A 19,492-nucleotide genomic window follows, 5' to 3' on the forward strand; every position below is an offset into this window, starting at 1 on the left:
ATAAGATAATTGCTCTGTTTTAAGAGTCTGTCTGTCTGTTGTCGTTTCTCTTCTTTCTTAGTCTATACTATCCAACTATAGAAATTAATTATGAGCCGTGATATCCCAATGGATATGACCTCGACCTAGGTTTGAATTCGGTCCGGGGCATGCACCTTTAACTTTTGAGTTATGTGCATTTTAGAAATTAATTATCACGTGTCTCAAACATGAAGGATAAACATCGTGAGGAAACCTGCATACCTGAGAACTTTCTTAATTCTCTAAGTGTGTGAAGTCTACCAATCCGCATTGGACAGCGTGGTGGGTTTGACTTAACCCCTCTCATTCTGAGAGTAGACTCGTGCTCAACAGTGAGCCCAACATGGGTTGTCAATGATGATAGATACTTATATTATAAAAACGAAAAGTCGTAAGTCCTTCTACCATTTAAAGTTAGTCCAAGACTGTATTTTATGCCCGTATTACCACGGGAACTGCTGAAAGTGTAGTCATTTATATTTATATTATTTATTAAAACACAAAAGGTAGGTACCACTAAGCTAATAAAATAGGCATCTGGTGTATCTATACTAATATTATAAAGCTGAAGAGTTTGTTTGATTGAACACGCTAATCTCAGGAACTACTGGTCCGATTTGAAAATTCTTTCAGTGTTAGATAGCCCATTTATCGAGGAAGGCTATAGGCTATATATTATCCCCGCACTCCTACGGGAATGGGAACCACGCAGGTGAAACCGCGCAGCGGCAGCTAGTAATAAAATAAATGAACTAAATCTATATAATATTAATTTTATTATCAAAACTAATACTTAAAAATACTTATTAAAATTTGCCGCCCTTGGTAGGGTGCCCACCGCTTATAATCATTGTCTACATAATTTTTGTAGAATAACAACATCAATTACTATTTACAATACCCATTTTCTAGTAGTCAGTTATAAATCGCGTAACAATAATTTTATATTGACGTGACAACGTCTTATAATTCGATGAATCCAGGCTCGAAAAAAGATGACGTCATGCGTCGTTCCCTCGCTCTAGGGTTGCCAACTTTTTTTACAAGAAATAAAGTATATTCTGGTCTATGAGGGTTATTAAACAGTATTGTAGAAAAACGAACATTTTCTCTTGAAAACTGCAACCATTCCATCAGTATTTTCTTATGACTTTGTCACTTTCAACTATCGTCAGTAAGTAAGTTACAGACAACAGATTTTTTTTTATCTGAATATGTCTTCAGTAGCCGGATACGTCGACCAAACATGTTAGATCTAATCCACCCAGATTATGTATGAACAAAACTTGTACCTTCTAAGAAAATTATAAACGCGGATGTTTGAAAAAAGGATATTATCAAATTATGTGATAACTCCAGTAAACATGTCAAGATTATTTTATCTGTATTTGATAGCTTTCTTCAGCGACTTAATCTAAAGATATAAATGCGAAAGGTCATCATCACGAAATCTCGAAAACCACTAAAGGTACAAAGATGAAATTTGGCAGGGAGGTAGTTTATAGTTAGTAGACGTCCGGATTATGCAAGACGGCCGGATTAAGGAGTTTTAAGGGCGGACGTGCATCCGCTAGTACCACTAAATCTTTCATCCTAAAACGTAGGTGTTAAGCATCATGTAACTTTAATTAAACCGGAAACCATAAACTTGTGGTGGTCACACACACATAGATTGTAAATAAAAATGCTACTTAAGCATTTTCGTAATTATGACGAAGTCGATACGGGCGGTTTGTCGCCAGTCGTTACCTAACCGTTGTAACTGATAGTCAATATAAGTGTTTTATCAGTGGAGCCTACTATTATTTATCACCCATAACCGCTACCCGGGACACGACATACCTTGCTCAAACCCAAATATATAAGTATCCAAATAGTACCAAAGTGGTACAAAAGTGGTGACCCGACTCGGTTTTATTAGCGGTTATTTTGCACGGGTAGCAACACGTAACGACTCACACATTGAAATTTAAAATGGCTCAACCAGAGGTGTCAGTTTCCGGCGTGTCTGTATCGGCGAGAATTCCTGAATTTTGGACGGATTTGCCGCGACACTGGTTCATACAGGCGGAGGCAGTGCTACACCCGCAGAAGATGTCTGACGAGGCGAAATTTCAGTTTGTCATATCGAAATTAGGAAAAGACGTTATACAACAAGTGACAGACATATTAGTCAAACAGCCGGAAAATGGTAAATATGATACATTAAAAACAAGATTACTTGACATTTATGAGGAGTCAGAAAATAGAAAGGTACAAAAATTGATATCTGAAATGGAGCTTGGCGACCAGAAGCCATCGCAGTTGCTGAGGAAAATGCAAGAGCTGGCAAGTGGCAAAGTTACAGATGAAACCCTTACCATCCTTTGGCAAAACCATTTGCCGGGATGGGTGAGAGGAATACTCACGGCATCAGGTTTAAGCGATATTAACGCTTTGGCCAGAATGGCAGACAAGGTGACAGAAAATGCAATGCCTATACAGGGGGTGGCCGCAGTACGGAGTGCAAGGAGTGATTCTCCAGATGTCATAGCGGAGATCCACAAGCTGGGCGAACGACTAAGAAAAATTGAAAATTCCCAGCGTAGCGGTGGAAGAAGCCGATCACGGTCACACGGCGCGCCACGTACGCGCAACACTAGCGGTAGCAGGAAGAGGACACCGGCAGATCCAGACTGGCTTTGCTACTACCACTATAAGTTTAGAGCCCGAGCACACAAATGTGTTCAACCGTGTACGTGGAAGACATCGAACCAGCCTACTGGCAGTGCGGAAAACTAGCTTCGGTCCTGTCTGCAGCGGGAGGCTGTGACCCGTCGATAAATTACCGCTTGTGTATAACTGACGAAAACAGTAAATTACGTTTTTTAATAGATAGTGGGGCTAATGTGTCAGTGTTACCCCGGTGGGCAGTGCGCGAGAAAAATAGAGCGTGCGAGGACTATAGACTGTATGCCGCGAACGGTACACCTATTAAGACATTTGGGTTGCATAGTTTAGTATTAAATTTAAAGTTAAGGAGAGCATTTCGGTGGACATTTATAGTTGCTGACGTTAGACAACCTATAATAGGAGCCGATTTTTTAACTAAGTATAAGTTAGTGGTAGATTTTAGTAAACGGAAACTAGTGGATCAGGTAACAAATTTTAATGTTATTGCTAGTATGTCACAGTGCATGGAAAGTTCAATAACTACAATTCATAATCAACACCCACATTATAGTTTGTTAGCTAAATATCCAGATTTAACTAAACCGGTATCTTTTAAGGAAGTTCCTAAGCATAGCGTTTGTCATCACATCGAGACGAACGGTCCGCCTGTTCAATGTCGAGCAAGACCGTTACCGCCAGACCGATACGCTAAGGCTAAAGAGGAATTTCGGTTAATGTGTGAAATGGGAATATGCAGACCCAGTAAAAGCGCGTGGGCAAGCCCTCTACATATAGTGCTTAAAAAAAATGGGCAGATAAGGCCATGTGGTGACTATAGGCGCCTAAATGCTATTACTAAGCCCGATAGTTACCCTATACCAAGGTTACGCGATTTCACGTACTTACTCGCTGATAAGAAAATTTTTTCACGTTTAGATATAAACAGAGCTTACAATTGCATACCAGTTAACGAGATGGACATTGAAAAGACGTCTGTGTCAACCCCTTTCGGGGCTTTCGAGTTCATCAGACTTCCTTTTGGCCTTCGAAATGCTGGCCAAAGTTTTCAGCGTTTTATGTGTCATAGCGTACTCCCAGACTTAGATTTTTTATTCGTGTATATAGATGATATAATAATTGCAAGTAACAACGTCGACGAGCATAGAAAACATTTAGAGGAAGTATTTAGTCGCTTAGAGAAGTTCGGTATTACTCTGAATATATCAAAGTGTTGTTTCGAACAGACAAAATTGGAGTTTTTAGGTCATGAAGTAACAACGGAAGGGATTCGTCCACTCGACGAGAAGGTGAAAGCCATCATCGAGTTTCCGAGGCCAGCTACTGTGGACCAACTCCGGAGATTTTTAGGTATGTTAAATTTCTATAGATCACACATACCAGGTGCCGCTGAAAAGCAGTCTGAGTTGGATCGCTATTTAACGAATACAAAAAAAAAAGATAAGTCAAAAATCGCTTGGACTGATTCAGCAAACGCTCAGTTTGAGCAGTGTAAACAGAGCCTAAGTGACGCCGCGACGTTAACGTATCCTGCGATAGACAAACCTTTGGCGCTTATGACGGATGCTTCAGAGTCATGCATGGGTGCGGTTCTACAGCAAAGAGAAGGTAACGTATGGAAACCTATTGCTTATTTTTCTAAAAAGTTCTCGGAAGCACAAAGGAAATATAGTACCTATGATCGAGAGTTATTAGCCATTTATTCGGCGATAGCTCACTTTCGATATATGATAGAAGGTCGTAATTTTATTGTGTATACTGACCATAGACCTCTAATTTATGTTTTTTCAAAGATAGGTAGCGTGAAAGAGCTACCTAGGCGAGCTAGACAGATAATGTTCATTAGCGAATTCACTACGGACATACGCCACGTGAGCGGGTTAGATAACATAGTAGCTGACACTTTGTCCCGCGTGGAAGAAATTGTTTGTCCTACGGTCATTGATTTCACGGAACTCGCACGTGTACAAAATGATGACGAAGAGTTAAGCGAACTAAAGAAAAAAATACAATACAAAAACATCGTGATGCCAGGCACCGATAGTTGCGTTGTTTGCGAAACATCGACTAATAAGGCCCGACCATACTTACCGGAAAGTTTTAGACGTATCGCTTTCGATGCAATTCATAGTTTAAGTCACCCGGGTATTCGCGCTACCAACAAAATGGTTAGAGATAGATACTTTTGGGTAGGTATGAATAAAGATATCCGAAGATGGGCTAAGGCCTGTATCCCATGTCAACGATCTAAGATTCAAAAGCATACTGTATCCGATTTAGGTACTTTCGAGAAAGTAGATCGTTTTAGTCACTTAATGATTGACATAATAGGCCCTCTCAATACATCACCCGAGGGATATAGATACTGTTTGACTATGATAGATAGAGGTACGCGTTGGCCAGAAGCTGTCCCAATTAAAGAAATCACAGCTGAAGTAGTAGCCAAAGCTCTTTATGAAAACTATATAACGCGTTTCGGAGTATTTTTTAAGTGTACTTCCGATCAAGGTCGTTGTTTCGAGAGTAATCTTTTCAAGCAACTCATGAATCTTATGGGTATTGAAAAGATCCGCACTACCGCTTATCACCCGCAGAGTAATGGGATGATAGAACGGTGGCACAGATCTTTAAAAGCAGCACTTATGGCTAGACTGTCAACTAAAAGTTGGGTAGAAGAACTACCAACCGTTTTACTAGGTTTAAGAGCCGCTGTACGGGCAGACACTAATGTTAGTTGTGCTGAAATGGTATACGGCACAAGTATTAGGCTGCCAGGTGAATTTTATGATATAAGTAAGGATAATATTTTAGATAGCTCTAGTTATGTAAGCAAATTAAAAAGTATAATTAATGATTTAAAACCTGTTAAAAGGGTCAATAAAGACTCGAGAAAAATTTTTGTTCACCAGGATTTACACACTTGTGACAAAGTATTTATCAGGAACGACGCGGTGCGTAAGCCTCTCCAAGCGCCTTACGACGGTCCGTACCGAGTAATTAGCAGGACAGAGAAAGTTTTTAAGGTCCAATTACCCACACGTCAGGTTAAAGTTTCTATAGATCGGTTGAAACCAGCTTATATTTTGGAGGAAAACGATAATCCCCAAAATACTATGTCGCCAAAAACTACGGAACCGATTTTAAAAAAGAAAGTCACAGTGTGTACGGTCCCTTATAATACCAACGGTGTAAAATGCAAAACAACGAGCAGTGGTCGCGTCAGCCGCGTACCTGCACGTTATGCTTAGTTGCATTATTGTTAATTGTTTCGTCATGTTTATAATTTTAAGAAATGATTTATATTTTATCACGTAGTACCAAAATTTTTTCTAGAATAAGTAAGTATATATAAATAAGGAATATGTTTTCACGAGGCAGTATACACATATATTTTAGTAGTGCAGAATAAGATATTATTATGGGCAACCAAAATAATAAAGAAAAAGTAGTGATTTCGCAGACTACCAATAGCGAACACAAAGTGCAAATTCCTGAGAATAACGTAGAGGTCATGTTAATAGTAATAATCGTAATGTTGTCAATTATAATATTGTATGGTGTGCGTGCCCAGTGGCAAAAATACATGAAAAATTTTATGAAGAGGCAAATCGACAACAATGTGCCAGTGATAAAACTTGACAGCATGTCGGCAATACAAAATGCAGGGAACACAAGTCAGGGCACATCAAAAGTAATATATTAAGTTAGGTAAATATATATTAGTGTGCAATGTTAAAGTAAAAACCATATTCTGTTTAAAGTAATTGTATTTGAAGGTGTTCTACAAAATTGTTTACATAATATTACACTTATACAAATTTTACATTGTCATTTATATATATTTTTTTGTTTTAATTTTTTTTTTGTTGTTAGCTTTACAGAGTTCATTAGTTTAAGTGTAACAAGTGTATGCTCCTCGTGAAACGTTTTGTCAGCATTGTGCTTATAGTGTTAAGAATGAAACACCCCTATACTTCCTATACATTGTTTTCTGTAAAAAAAAAAAAAAAAGGGGGTGGAATGATGTGGTGGTCACACACACATAGATTGTAAATAAAAATGCTACTTAAGCATTTTCGTAATTATGACGAAGTCGATACGGGCGGTTTGTCGCCAGTCGTTACCTAACCGTTGTAACTGATAGTCAATATAAGTGTTTTATCAGTGGAGCCTACTATTATTTATCACCCATAACCGCTACCCGGGACACGACATACCTTGCTCAAACCCAAATATATAAGTATCCAAATAGTACCAAAGTGGTACAAAAAACTTAAGATTGAAACCCAGAACACACACAAACACACAACCCTCTGGTTTCTTACAAAACCTTTTATATTATCCCACGTCCTACTTATATTGCGAAAAGTTGAAAACGATGTGTTCTGTGAAATTTCCAATAAAATAAAAGGCCTTACACGCGGTCTCTTGAGCCGAGCGAATGTTTTACTAAATTGACGTAGAACACGGATCATGCGTCCTTTTGATATGGTAATCCCGCCTACCCTTCGGCAATAATCGATTATTAAATAGGTAAAAACCCTCCAAATATCTATACAATGACATAAGAGGATTCTTTATGATCCAAATGACCCACTTTAGGTACCTTTGAAGCGAACATTTAACTTAAAAGGGTATTTAAAATAAAGTGATCATTTTTTAACATTTTCAGCAGACTTGTTTCATAAAAACTGTTCAGCCAAAACGCTTGTACCTACTCGTAAATGTTTAAAGTGATTTTTTTATTTTATTGACCATCTGATTTACCCCCCTATAACCTCACATAGTTGTGCTGTAGCCTGGCTTTAGTGGTGTGGAAATGTAATATATGAATTTAATTAAGGTGGAAGGTAATTCTATAGCTTGCAATAATAATTTATCTCTTTCAGTTAGCAGAACTGTCATACCTATTTGTTGATAATCATCATATTAACTGATGGACGTCCACTGCAAAACATAGGTCTTTTGTATGGACTTCCAAACATCACGATACTGAGTCACCTGCATCCAGCAAATCCCTGCGATGGGATGTCGTCAGTCCACCTGGTGGGGGGTCGATCAACTGCGCTTTCTAGTGCGGGGTCGCTATTCCAACACTTTGGACCCCAACGACCATCGAGTATTTTCAAACTATGTGTCCTGCTCATTGCCACATCAATTTCGCAACTCGTTGAGCTATGTCGGTGACTTTGGTTCTTCTGCGGATTTCCTCATTTCTAATTCGATCACCAAGAGATACTCCTAACATAGCTCGTTCCATCGGCCGCTGTGTGACTCTGAGCCTTCTAATGAGGCCCATAGTTAGCGATTAAGTCTTTTTCTCTAAATACCTAAGTAAATATAGGAACCACGAAAGTTACCTTGTAATATAAAAAAAATATCTCGCGTAATACGAAATAACTAGAAAATTCTGTTAGCAATATCCGCACCCTTAACCGAGATTCAAGCAAGATATCTATTAAAATATTCAGATTTCACTCGGAAATAGATGGTAACTTTATCTGCGAATGTCAAGTACTTACGTCTAATGGTGTTATCTTTGCTATGAATTCAATTTATATACATTTTTATATCTCGATATATAATGTGTATCTGTTAGCCGTTAGTAGTGTTGAGCCGTGATAGTCTAGTGGATATGACCGCCGATTTCGGAGGGTGTAGGTTCGAATCCGGTCCGGGGCATGCACCTCCAACTTTTCAGTTATGTGCATTTTATGAAATTAAATATCACATGTTTCAAACAGTGAAGGAAAAACATTGCATACCTGAGAATTTTCTTAATTTTCTGCGTGTGTGAAGTCTGCCAATCCTCATTGGGCCAGCGTGGTGGACTATTGGCCTAACCCCTCTCATTCCGAGAGGAGACTCAAGCTCAGCAGTGAGCGGAATATGGGTTGATAAGGATGATGATGATGATGTGTATCTTTTACGGGTAATATTAGAAGATTAATTAACCTCGGGTATAACTATTATTACACAAGCATTTTGGGTAACGTCAGATATTTCTTATAGGTACATCTAGGTCTGTCTACCATTTGAATTTTCTTTTTAATCTCTTCATACCTCACCTCTATACATTTTAACTGACTTCAAAAAAAGGAGGGGTTCTCCTCGAAAAAGTCCCGAAGTAACCTGACCAAAGTCTATTTAAGAAACATCATTCAAAATTTAAAATTGTCACCTTGAAAGCTCTGAAACTGAAAGGCCATTCGGCTTTAATTATATTAATTTATTTTAAACTTGCCGGCTACTTAGGCATAACTTGTCTTTCTTGCTGAAAGTGCAAAAGTTTCGAAGCTCTAATTTACTTTCGGTGTCGAAATTTAATTTCGGAGAGTACCTACTACATTTAGAGATAATATAATTAATGGAATTCAAAATCATGGATCCTTGTACATATATTCTTTACAACTTAGACTACACTATAATCTCACCTGATGGTAAGTGATGATCTAATCTAAGATGGGAGCGGGCTAACTTGTTTGGAAGGGGATGAAAATCCACATCCCTTTCAGTTTCTACACGACATCGTAGCGTAACGTAATCACTTGGCGGTACGTCTTTGCCAGTAGGGTGGTAACTAGCCACGGCCGAAACCTCCCACATCAGACCAATTAAGAAAACCTCAATCGGCCCAGCCGGGCCAAGGACCAGGACCTCCGTCTTGTAAATCAATCTCGCACGCCACTGAAAAAACCCTTCTATTCAATTAATTTATTTAATATTAAACAAGTTACTTACTCGTATGTTTTTCATTATGTCAAAACTGGTTAAGCGGTTTAGCCATCAAAACGTAAGCTGTGTGCCTGGTGGGAGTTTTTAATATTTTCATACTGTTACTATCACGTTGACGTTTACGCAAGTTTATATGGAATTGAGACAGTTGTGCAGTAGTGCCACTAGATAGCGCTGTTTCAATTCCTTAGAAATTCGCGTTTACGTTACGTGACAGTAACAGTATCAAACTGCCACTAGGCCCTCTGATAATGTTTAGACACTAACGTGCAGAAAATTTATTCTTGCGTTATTCCTAACCTGTAATAGGTTAGGAATAACGCAAGAATAAATTTTCTTAGCCCTATACTTTTAATACGTATTGTAAGAGTCCCATAAAGAAAACATAGCGTGCTTGGTTTTAGTGGCGTAGTAGAAACGTGTTAATCTAAGTAAGTTATCGCTTAAAGAGTGGTTGTCGGGAAAATTGCTCAATCAAGAGTTGAGGTGAGGTCAAGCGTGACTTACACAGCGCTCACGTAATGACTGGCAGCCTGCTATTGATCTATTAGCTTGCTACTTCAATATTACATGAAAGAAAGGTGATTATTAATTTCTACCTAGTTATTTTCCCTGCGCTGTGATCGTTGTAATACGTAAAATATTATAGAAAAGAGCTTTTTTAAAATAAAATTGCATTGTATGAGACATTATATATTGTTGAACAGGTCATTTTCCTTAAAAAGATTTTCTAATTTAACCTAACAATTGTTACGCACCTAAGTGTTCGCGCGGATTACATGTACGTAAACCATGTTTAAATTAAAACAAAATAGTGTTTATTTACATTCTATAATATGTATAATATGTAATAAATAGAGTTTTCTTAACTATATACAATCTGATTTTTTGCAATGGGTTACGATAATAATGAACGAATACATCTAGAAAATATCACACGTTTTGCTGTGTATGAGATAACGAAAAACCCATTTTAATCAATAACTAGGCAGAGAATGGCTAGGTTAAGAAACCTCAGTTTTATATTGGGGGGTTAAATAATAATATTTGAAGAGATAAATCAATATTAAGCCAACTGTGTGCTAAGAAAGTAAACAAAAAAACACCTTACTTTTAGAACTTTTTTTTGACGGCCTCCGTGGCGCAGTGGTATGCGCGGTGGATTTACAAAACGGAGGTCCTGGGTTCGATCCCCGGCTGGGCAGATTGAGATTTTCTCAATTTGTCCAGGTCTGGCTGGTGTGAGGCTTCGGCCGTGGCTAGTTACCAACCTACCGGTAAAGCGATCCGATACGATGCCGTGTAGAAGCCGAAAGGAGTGTGGATTTTCATCCTCCTCCTAACAAGTTGGCCCGCTTCCATCTTAGACTGCATCATCACTTACCATCAGGTGAGATTGTAGGCAAGGGTTAACTTGTAAAGAATAATAAAAAAAAACACTTACTTTTTACTCAACTTCATTAAGGCTCAAGTGATAACAAAGTTGAGTAATAAGCGATGGTTGTGACTCTCCATAACAATTACGACTCGGAAGTAATAAAGTTCTCTTTTATTCGCACGTGACGTAGGAATCGGCCGACTCCCAGTACGTGTCCCGCATATACCTTGGCTTCCTTCTTTATATTTTCATTTAGCTCCCACTTGCCCTTGTTTTGATATACGTCGCGTTGGCAATAAATCAGAGCTTTCTGTGTTATATTGTGGAAAAGTGAACGAAATACATTAGTAATTTACCAGATACCAGCAGACGTACACTTATTCGGAAAACTTTTTCCCTATATTCGCTATTTATGTTGTAAATTATAAAGTGTTTAAGGTGCTGGAATGGCGATCCAGTACCGGAAAGCGCAGTGTTGGTCGACCCCCCACTAGGTGGACTGAGGTTAACAAGCGGGTTGTAGGGAGCCGCTAGATGCTCGCGGCTCCCTACAACCCGCTTATATCCAGCAATGGACGTCTTTCGGATGATAATGATGCTGATGAATAACGTTTATGGTGTATGAACATTAATGAAACTAACCGAAATATTAATTTGCTCTTCTTAAAAGTTAATCTTAAAAGTTTGAATGAATGTTTGGACAGTAGATTCGGAGATGTTCCTAACCGAGAGACAGACAGTAACTATACACTTTGTGTTTTGTTAATCTGAAAAAAGGAGGACGTTCTCAACTCAACGAGTATTTTTTTATATACCTAATAACTACTACTAGTATAGTTCCAGATGGGTCCCATTTAATTTTCATGTAAAGTAATTTTTGTTAAAATCAAAATAAGTGAAAATAAGTGTAAGTTAAAAACATATTATTAGTACGTTTATCTAAAAAGTACGCAAGCATAGCCGCGCCCTTAATTATAATTATGGCTTTTAATTACTTGCCTATGAACTTTGTGAACCTAAGAAAATTCTCTGGTATGCATGTTCCCTCACGATGTTTTCCTTCACCGTTTGAGATACGTGATATTTTAATTTCTAAAAGTGCACACAATTGAAAAGTTGGAGGTGCATGCCCCGGACCGGATTCGATCCCACACCCTCCGGAATCGGAGGCAGAAGCTCCACTGGGCTATCACGCCCTTCACTTCGTATCGATTTGTTAAATCTATACTAATATTATAAAGCTGAAGAGTTTGTTTGTTTGATTGAAAGCGTTAGATAGCCCATTTATCGAGGAAGGCTATGAGCTATATATTATCTCCATATTCTTACGGGAATGTGAACCACGCGGGTGAAACCGCGCGGCGTCAGCTAGTATATATTATGTAACCGTCTATTAGCTAATATAGTACGAAAGGAATTTATGTGCTCCTTAAGGCGACGTGTTACGCTGTTTACAGTGTCGATTTTACGATAGATGGTGTCGTTTGTCCTCACCCGTAATGGCTGGACGACGCATAGAATGGGCACTTGAGATGGTGTGTATATTTGGGATAAGCTGCAGTCTCTGACAATATTCCTCGACGTTATATATAAGGCCTACTAGCTGACGCCGTGCGGTTTCACCTGCGTGGTTCCCGTTCCCGTAGGAACACGGGGATAATATATAGCCTTTAGCCTTCCTCGATAAATGGGCTATCTAATACTGAAAGATTTTTTCAAAACGGATCAGTAGTTAATCAAACAAACAAACAAACTCTTCAGCTTTATATTATTAATATAGATTTTTGGTTTCAGGAATTATAGAGGGCTAAAAAAATGCGTAATTTTTCTTAAACAACTATTTAATATTAACAACACCCGTACTCGAGGAACTCTTTTTTATATAATTTTATTTTCTAACCAACTCTCCCCTTAATAAATAAGTACCATAGGGGTTAAAATATCAAAATTCATAGTGCTAACATATCGTGTATCACCCTAAACCCGCCAACGCAAAGAGTTACAAATACATAAAGCAAAGTAATGTTCAATCATCAGTGCCTGTAATATCAAAATATAATTATGTATTATTGAACAATAATAATTTATTAATAAGTAAGTAAATAAAAAGCTCATTTTCTGTAACAATTAATACCTACTTATTAAATAAGGATTTTCGTGGGACCACTAAATAAAATACTAATTAACCAGCCAATTAAGAAAGGCGTCGAAAAAGAAACATTTTCTCAATCCGGTCACGCCCCGTTGTAATAAAGTGAGGCATTTGTCACCGAAACAACCACTTCGATCCCATTTGAAATCGAGATTAGAATAAAAAATTACTGCTTTAAAGGATTGTTCTTGGTTCAAGTACTTGGAAACATGCTATTTCTCTTGGTAAAGAAAAGTAGTTAAGCATGAAGAAAATTGTTTAAAAATAAAGTTGTCAAGCTAAACTTAAAGAACTATCTTAGAAGCTTGTATAGTCTTTAGTTCTCAGAGACTGTGAAAATTGATTCAGAAGATCCAGGCATTACAATGCCACAAAATATAAAATCAAATCATCAAAATACGGCTCACTGCTGAGCTTGAGTCTCCTCTCAGAATAAGAAGGGTTACGTCAATAGTCCACCACGCTAGCCCAATGCGGCAGACACACACGCAGAGAATTATGAAAATTCTCTGGCAGTTCCAATCAAATCGAACAAACACATATCTAGGAGCATTCATTTTATTATCAAGGTTAAAAATATAAATTATTTGTAAATAGTTACTGGTAGAATACAGTACAATACACACATAACCGTAACTGTTTCCAAACTCGTTAAAATATAAAAATAAATGCAACAAAAATAGTAATATGAGAATACTCTTTGCTATCATTACACTATTGGCGTCTTCTCAACTTTCATAAAATTTTATTAGTACAGAAAATTAATTCTTGCATTATTCCTAACCTGTAATAGGCAGAAAATTAATTCTTGCGTTATTCCTAACCTGTAACAGGCAGAAAATTAATTCTTGCGTTATTCCTAACTTGTAATAGGCAGTAAATTAATTCTTGCGTTATTCCTAACCTATTACAGGTTAGGAGTAACGCATGAATTAATTTTTTTAACCCTATATTTTTAATATGTATTGAAAGAGTCCTTTATAAACCAATAACGAAAACATAGCGTGCTTGGTTACAGTGGCGTAGTATGAACGTGTTAATCTAAGTAAGTTATCGCTTAAAGAGTGGTTGTCGGGAAAATTGCTCAATCAAGAGTTGAGGTGAGGTCAAGCGTGACTTACACAGCGCTCACGTAATGACTGGCAGCCTGCTATTGATCTATTAGCTTGCTACTTCAATATTACATGAAAGAAAGGTGATTATTAATTTCTACCTAGTTATTTTCCCTGCGCTGTGATCGTTGTAATACGTAAAATATTATAGAAAAGAGCTTTTTTAAAATAAAATTGCATTGTATGAGACATTATATATTGTTGAACAGGTCATTTTCCTTAAAAAGATTTTCTAATTTAACCTAACAATTGTTACGCACCTAAGTGTTCGCGCGGATTACATGTACGTAAACCATGTTTAAATTAAAACAAAATAGTGTTTATTTACATTTTATAATATGTAATAAATAGAGCTTTGTTAACTATATACAATCTGATTTTATGCAATGGGTTACGATAATAATGAACGAATACATCTAGAAAATATCACACGTTTTGCTGTGTATGAGATAACGAAAAACCCATTTTAATCAATAACTAGGCAGATAATGGCTAGATTAAGAAACCTCAGTTTTATATTGGGGGGATAAATAATAATATTTGAAGAGATAAATCAATATTAAGCCAACTGTGTGCTAAGAAAGTAAACAAAAAAACACCTTACTTTTAGGACCTTTTTTTGACGGCCTCCGTGGCGCAGTGGTATGCGCGGTGGATTTACAAAACGGAGGTCCTGGGTTCGATCCCCGGCTGGGCAGATTGAGATTTTCTCAATTTGTCCAGGTCTGGCTGGTGGGAGGCTTCGGCCGTGGCTAGTTACCAACCTACCGGTAAAGCGAGTAAAGCGTTCCGATACGATGCCGTGTAGAAACCGAAAGGAGTGTGGATTTTCATCCTCCTCCTAACAAGTTGGCCCGCTTCCATCTTAGACTGCATCATCACTTACCATCAGGTGAGATTGTAGGCAAGGGTTAACTTGTAAAGAATAATAAAAAAAAACACTTACTTTTTACTCAACTTCATTAAGGCTCAAGTGATAACAAAGTTGAGTAATAAGCGATGGTTGTGACTCTCCATAACAATTACGACTCGGAAGTAATAAAGTTCTCTTTTATTCGCACGTGACGTAGGAATCGGCCGACTCCCAGTACGTGTCCCGCATATACCTTGGCTTCCTTCTTTATATTTTCATTTAGCTCCCACTTGCCCTTGTTTTGATATACGTCGCGTTGGCAATAAATCAGAGCTTTCTGCGTTATATTGTGGAAAACTGAACGAAATACATTAGAATTTATTAGATACCAGCAAACGGCAAAATCTGACGGCCTCCGTGGCGCAGTGGTATGCGCGGTGGATTTACAAAACGGAGGTCCTGGGTTCGATCCCCGGCTGGGCAGATTGAGATTTTCTTGTTGTTGTCTGGCTGGTGGGAGGCTTCAGCCGTGGCTAGTTACCACCCTACCGGCAAACACGTACCGCCAAGCGATTTAGCGTTCCGGTACGATGCCGTGTAGAAACCCAAAGGGGTGTGGATTTTCATCCTCCTAACAAGTTAGCCCGCTTCCATCTTAGACTGCATCATCACTTACCATCAGGTGAGATTGTAGTCAAGGGCTAACTTATAAAGAATAAAAAAAAATGTATCTACAATTATTTGGAAACCATTTTCCCTACGTACGTTTATGTTATAAATCGTAAAGTGTTTATGGTGCTGAAATGGTCCACTAGGTGGACGTAGGATATCAAGCGGGTTGTAGGGAGCCACTGGATGCTCGCGGCTCGAGATCGTTGTGCTTGGAAGTCCAGCTTATGTCCAGCAGTGGACGTCTATCGGATGATAATGATGCTGATGAATAACATTTATGGTGTCTCGTTAATGAAACTAAGCGAAATATTAATTTGCTCAAAGCTTAATGGTATATAGATCTATCTTAAAAGTCTGAATGAAATTTTGGAGAGTAGATTCGGAGATGTTTCTGACCGACAGTAACTGTACACAATACACTTTAAGTAAGAAAGTAGGTTTATCTACAAAGTACGCGAGCATGGCCGCGCGCTTAATTTAATTATGGCTTATAATTACTTGCTTAGAAACTTTGTGAACCTATGAAAACCGCACTATGATCAGGCCATACAGAGGTAACCTTAAAAAGATAGACAAGATCTTTGCAACTAAAATACAGTCTCCTCTCAGAGTGAGAGGGGTTAGGCTAATTAGTCCATCACGCTGGCCCAATGCGGATTGGCAGACTTCACACATTCAGATAATTAAAAAAATTCGCTAGATTGCTGGTTTCCTCACGATGTTTTCCTTCACCGTTTGAGACACGTGCATGCCCGGACCGGATTCAAACCCACACTCTCCGGCATCGGAGGCAGAGGTCATATCCACTGGGGTATTACGCCCTTCACTTCGTATCAATTTGTTGAATAGGCTTTATATACAACGTCGAGGAATAATGTCAGAGACTGCAGCTTATCCCAAATATACACACCACCTCAAGTGCCCATTCTATGCGTCGTCCAGCCATTACGGGTGAGGACAAACGACACCATCTATCGTAAAATCGACACTGTAAACAGCGTAACACGTCGCCTTAAGGAGCACATAAATTCCTTTCGTACTATATTAGCTAATAGACGGTTACATAATACATACTAGCTGACGCCGCGCGGTTTCACCCGCGTGGTTCACGTTCCTGTAGGAATATGGGGATAATATATAGCTTATAGCCTTCCTCGATAAATGGGCTATCTACACTGAAAGAATTTTTCAAATCGGACCAGTAGTTTCTGAGATTAGCGCGTTCAATCAATCAAACAAACAAACTCTTCAGCTTTATAATATTAATATAGATTTTAGGTTTCAGGAATTATAGAGGGCTAAAAAATGCGTAACTTTTATTAACAACAATTTTTTCATGAAATTATTAATAAATCAAGTACTTATACCCCTGATTAAAACTATTTTTTGTTTAAAATATATTATGACGTGTCGGGTAGCAGCGACAGTGATTGCATTGTCATTTTGTGATTGAGGAAACACCTCGAGCAGGTACTTGTGACCTTGGGTGTAGGTTTAAGGGATCCCTTTAGAATGCATTAACACTCACCTCCCCTGCCCGGATTGTTCTCCATGCCCACACTAAACAATTTATGATCAATAATTACAACAAAAAACATTAACAATAATTAAAACACAAAACATTATTGCACAAAATCACTATCGCGACTAGCAGCATGACAGTGTTCACGCTGCCCTGAACTCCTGCTAAACTGAATTCAAGTCATCAAATACCTTCTTATTTATACCGTCACTGTTGCAACTACTTCGTACAAGTACCTCTTTTTTATGATAATATCACACTAATATTATAAATGCGAAAGTTTATTTGTAAGTGTCTAAGTATGTAAGTATGTTTGTTTCTCTTTTACGCTGCGGCTACTGAACCGATTTGGCTGAAATTTGGAAAGGAAATAGATTTTACTCTGGATTAACACATACTTTTTTTTCATCCCTGAAAAATTCATGGTTTCCGCGGGATTTGTGAAAATGTTAATTCCTCGACTTGTTAAATCATCAGTGCCTGTAATATCAAAATATGTATTATTGTACAATAATAATTTATTTTAGTCATAAAAATATAAGCTCATTTTCTGTAACAACTAATACCTACTTGTAAAATATAGATTTTCGTGGGACCACTAAATAAAATACTAATTAACCAGCCAATTAAGAAAGGCGTCGAAAAAGAAACATTTTCTCAATCCGGTCACGCCCCGTTGTAATAAAGTGAGGCATTTGTCACCGAAACAACCACTTCGATCCCATTTGAAATCGAGATTAGAATAAAAAATTACTGCTTTAAAGGATTGTTCCTGGTACTTGGAAACATGCTATTTCTCTTGGTAAAGAAAAGTAGTTAAGCATGAAGAAATTTATATAAAAACTAGCTAACGCCGCGCGGTTTCACCCGCGTGGTTCCCGTTCCCGTAGAAATAGGGCGATGAAATGGTCCATAGCCTTCCTTGATAAATAGGCTATGTAACAATGAAAAATTTTTTTAGCGCGTTCAATCAAACAAACAAACAAACTCTTCAGCTTTATAATATTAGTATAGATAAAGTTGTCAAGCTAAACTTAAAGAACTATCTTAGAAGCTTGTATAGATAGTCTTTAGTTCTCAGAGCCTATGAAAATTGATTCAGTAGATCCAGGCATTACAATGTCACAAAACTCAGAAACTTCACTCATTATCATCACTATCAACCCATATACGGCTCACAGCTGAGCTTGAGTCTTCTCTCAGAATAAGAAGGGTTACGTCAATAGTCCACCACGCTAGCCCAATGCGGATTGGCAGACTTCACACACGCAGAGAATTATGAAAATTCTCTGGCAGTTCCAATCAAATCGAACAAACACATATCTAGGAGCATTCATTTTATTATTAAGGTTAAAAATATAAATTATTTGTAAATAGTTACTGGTAGAATTCAGTATAATACACACATAACGGTAACTGTTTCCAAACTCGTTAAAATACAAAAATAAATGCAACAAAAATAGTAATATGAGAATACTCTTTGCTATCATTACACTATTGGCGTCTTCTCAACTTTCATAAAATTTTATTAGTACAAGTAGAATGTTTCTTTTGTTGCTTGTACATTTCTTTGGGGCATGTGCCTTAGCCAAGTGCTTACTTAACAATTTATAGCGCGCGCGGTAGAGGAAAATATTGTAAGGAAACCTGTGTGGCTAGGAAATTCTAAGACCTGTATTTACTCTGGGAATCGCGTATTGGAATCGTTTTTAAAGTTTATTTCGTGTATTAAAAGTAATTCAGAATTCGTAATGGAATTGCGTTTAGAAAATATATTATTTATCAATTTTACGGTATTTTCCCCCAGTATCTGTAGTCCTTACATGTAAACTGCACTAGAAAATTACCCAGTGAGGTCTTTACCTTTAACCCAAATCTTATTGGGGATAAAGGTGGATGAATTACCACCTATCTTTCTTTCCGACTACAAGTCACACACAGTTACACTTATAAGGAAGGAAGTGTTTTAGTCGGTTGAAATCCCGCAATAGCCGGTTAATTTTTCCTCTACAAGAAAAAAAATCGCTATTAATAATGGATGCATTACTATGTGAATTTAGTATATTTCATGCTAATCTGAGCCGTGATAGCCCAGTGGATATATTCTCTGCCTCCGATTCCGGAGGGCGTAGGTTCAAATACCGTCCGGGGCATGCATCTCCAACTTTTCAGTTGTGTGCATTTTAAGAAATTAAAATATCACGTGTACCTGCACACCAGAGAGTTTTCTTAATTCTCTGCGTGTGTGAAGTCTGCCAATCCAAATTGGGCCAGCGAGGTGGACTATTGGCCTAACCCCTCTCATTCTGAGAGGAGACTCAAGCTCAGCAGTGAGCCGAATATGGGTTGATAATGATAATGCTAATCTAAATTATTG

General features: G+C 37.9%; 1 protein-coding gene across 1 annotated transcript; it reads left to right on the plus strand.

Annotated features, from left to right (window-relative positions):
* Window positions 1-1,995: 1,995 nt before the first annotated feature.
* LOC128198875 (uncharacterized) lies at window positions 1,996-2,802 on the plus strand. The gene has a single exon (XM_052886327.1). It carries the CDS (start codon window positions 1,996-1,998, stop codon window positions 2,800-2,802), a length of 807 nt encoding a protein of 268 aa, XP_052742287.1.
* The last annotated feature ends 16,690 nt before the right edge of the window (window positions 2,803-19,492 follow it).

Source organism: Bicyclus anynana, chromosome 16 (genome assembly GCF_947172395.1).
Source record: "Bicyclus anynana chromosome 16, ilBicAnyn1.1, whole genome shotgun sequence".
Classification (NCBI taxonomy): Eukaryota; Metazoa; Arthropoda; class Insecta; order Lepidoptera; family Nymphalidae; genus Bicyclus; species Bicyclus anynana.

What these genes read in the sequence shown, in the direction of transcription:
- LOC128198875 (XM_052886327.1), top strand. Translation starts at nt 1,996, where the DNA reads ATGGCTCAACCAGAGGTGTCAGTTTCCGGCGTGTCTGTATCGGCGAGA.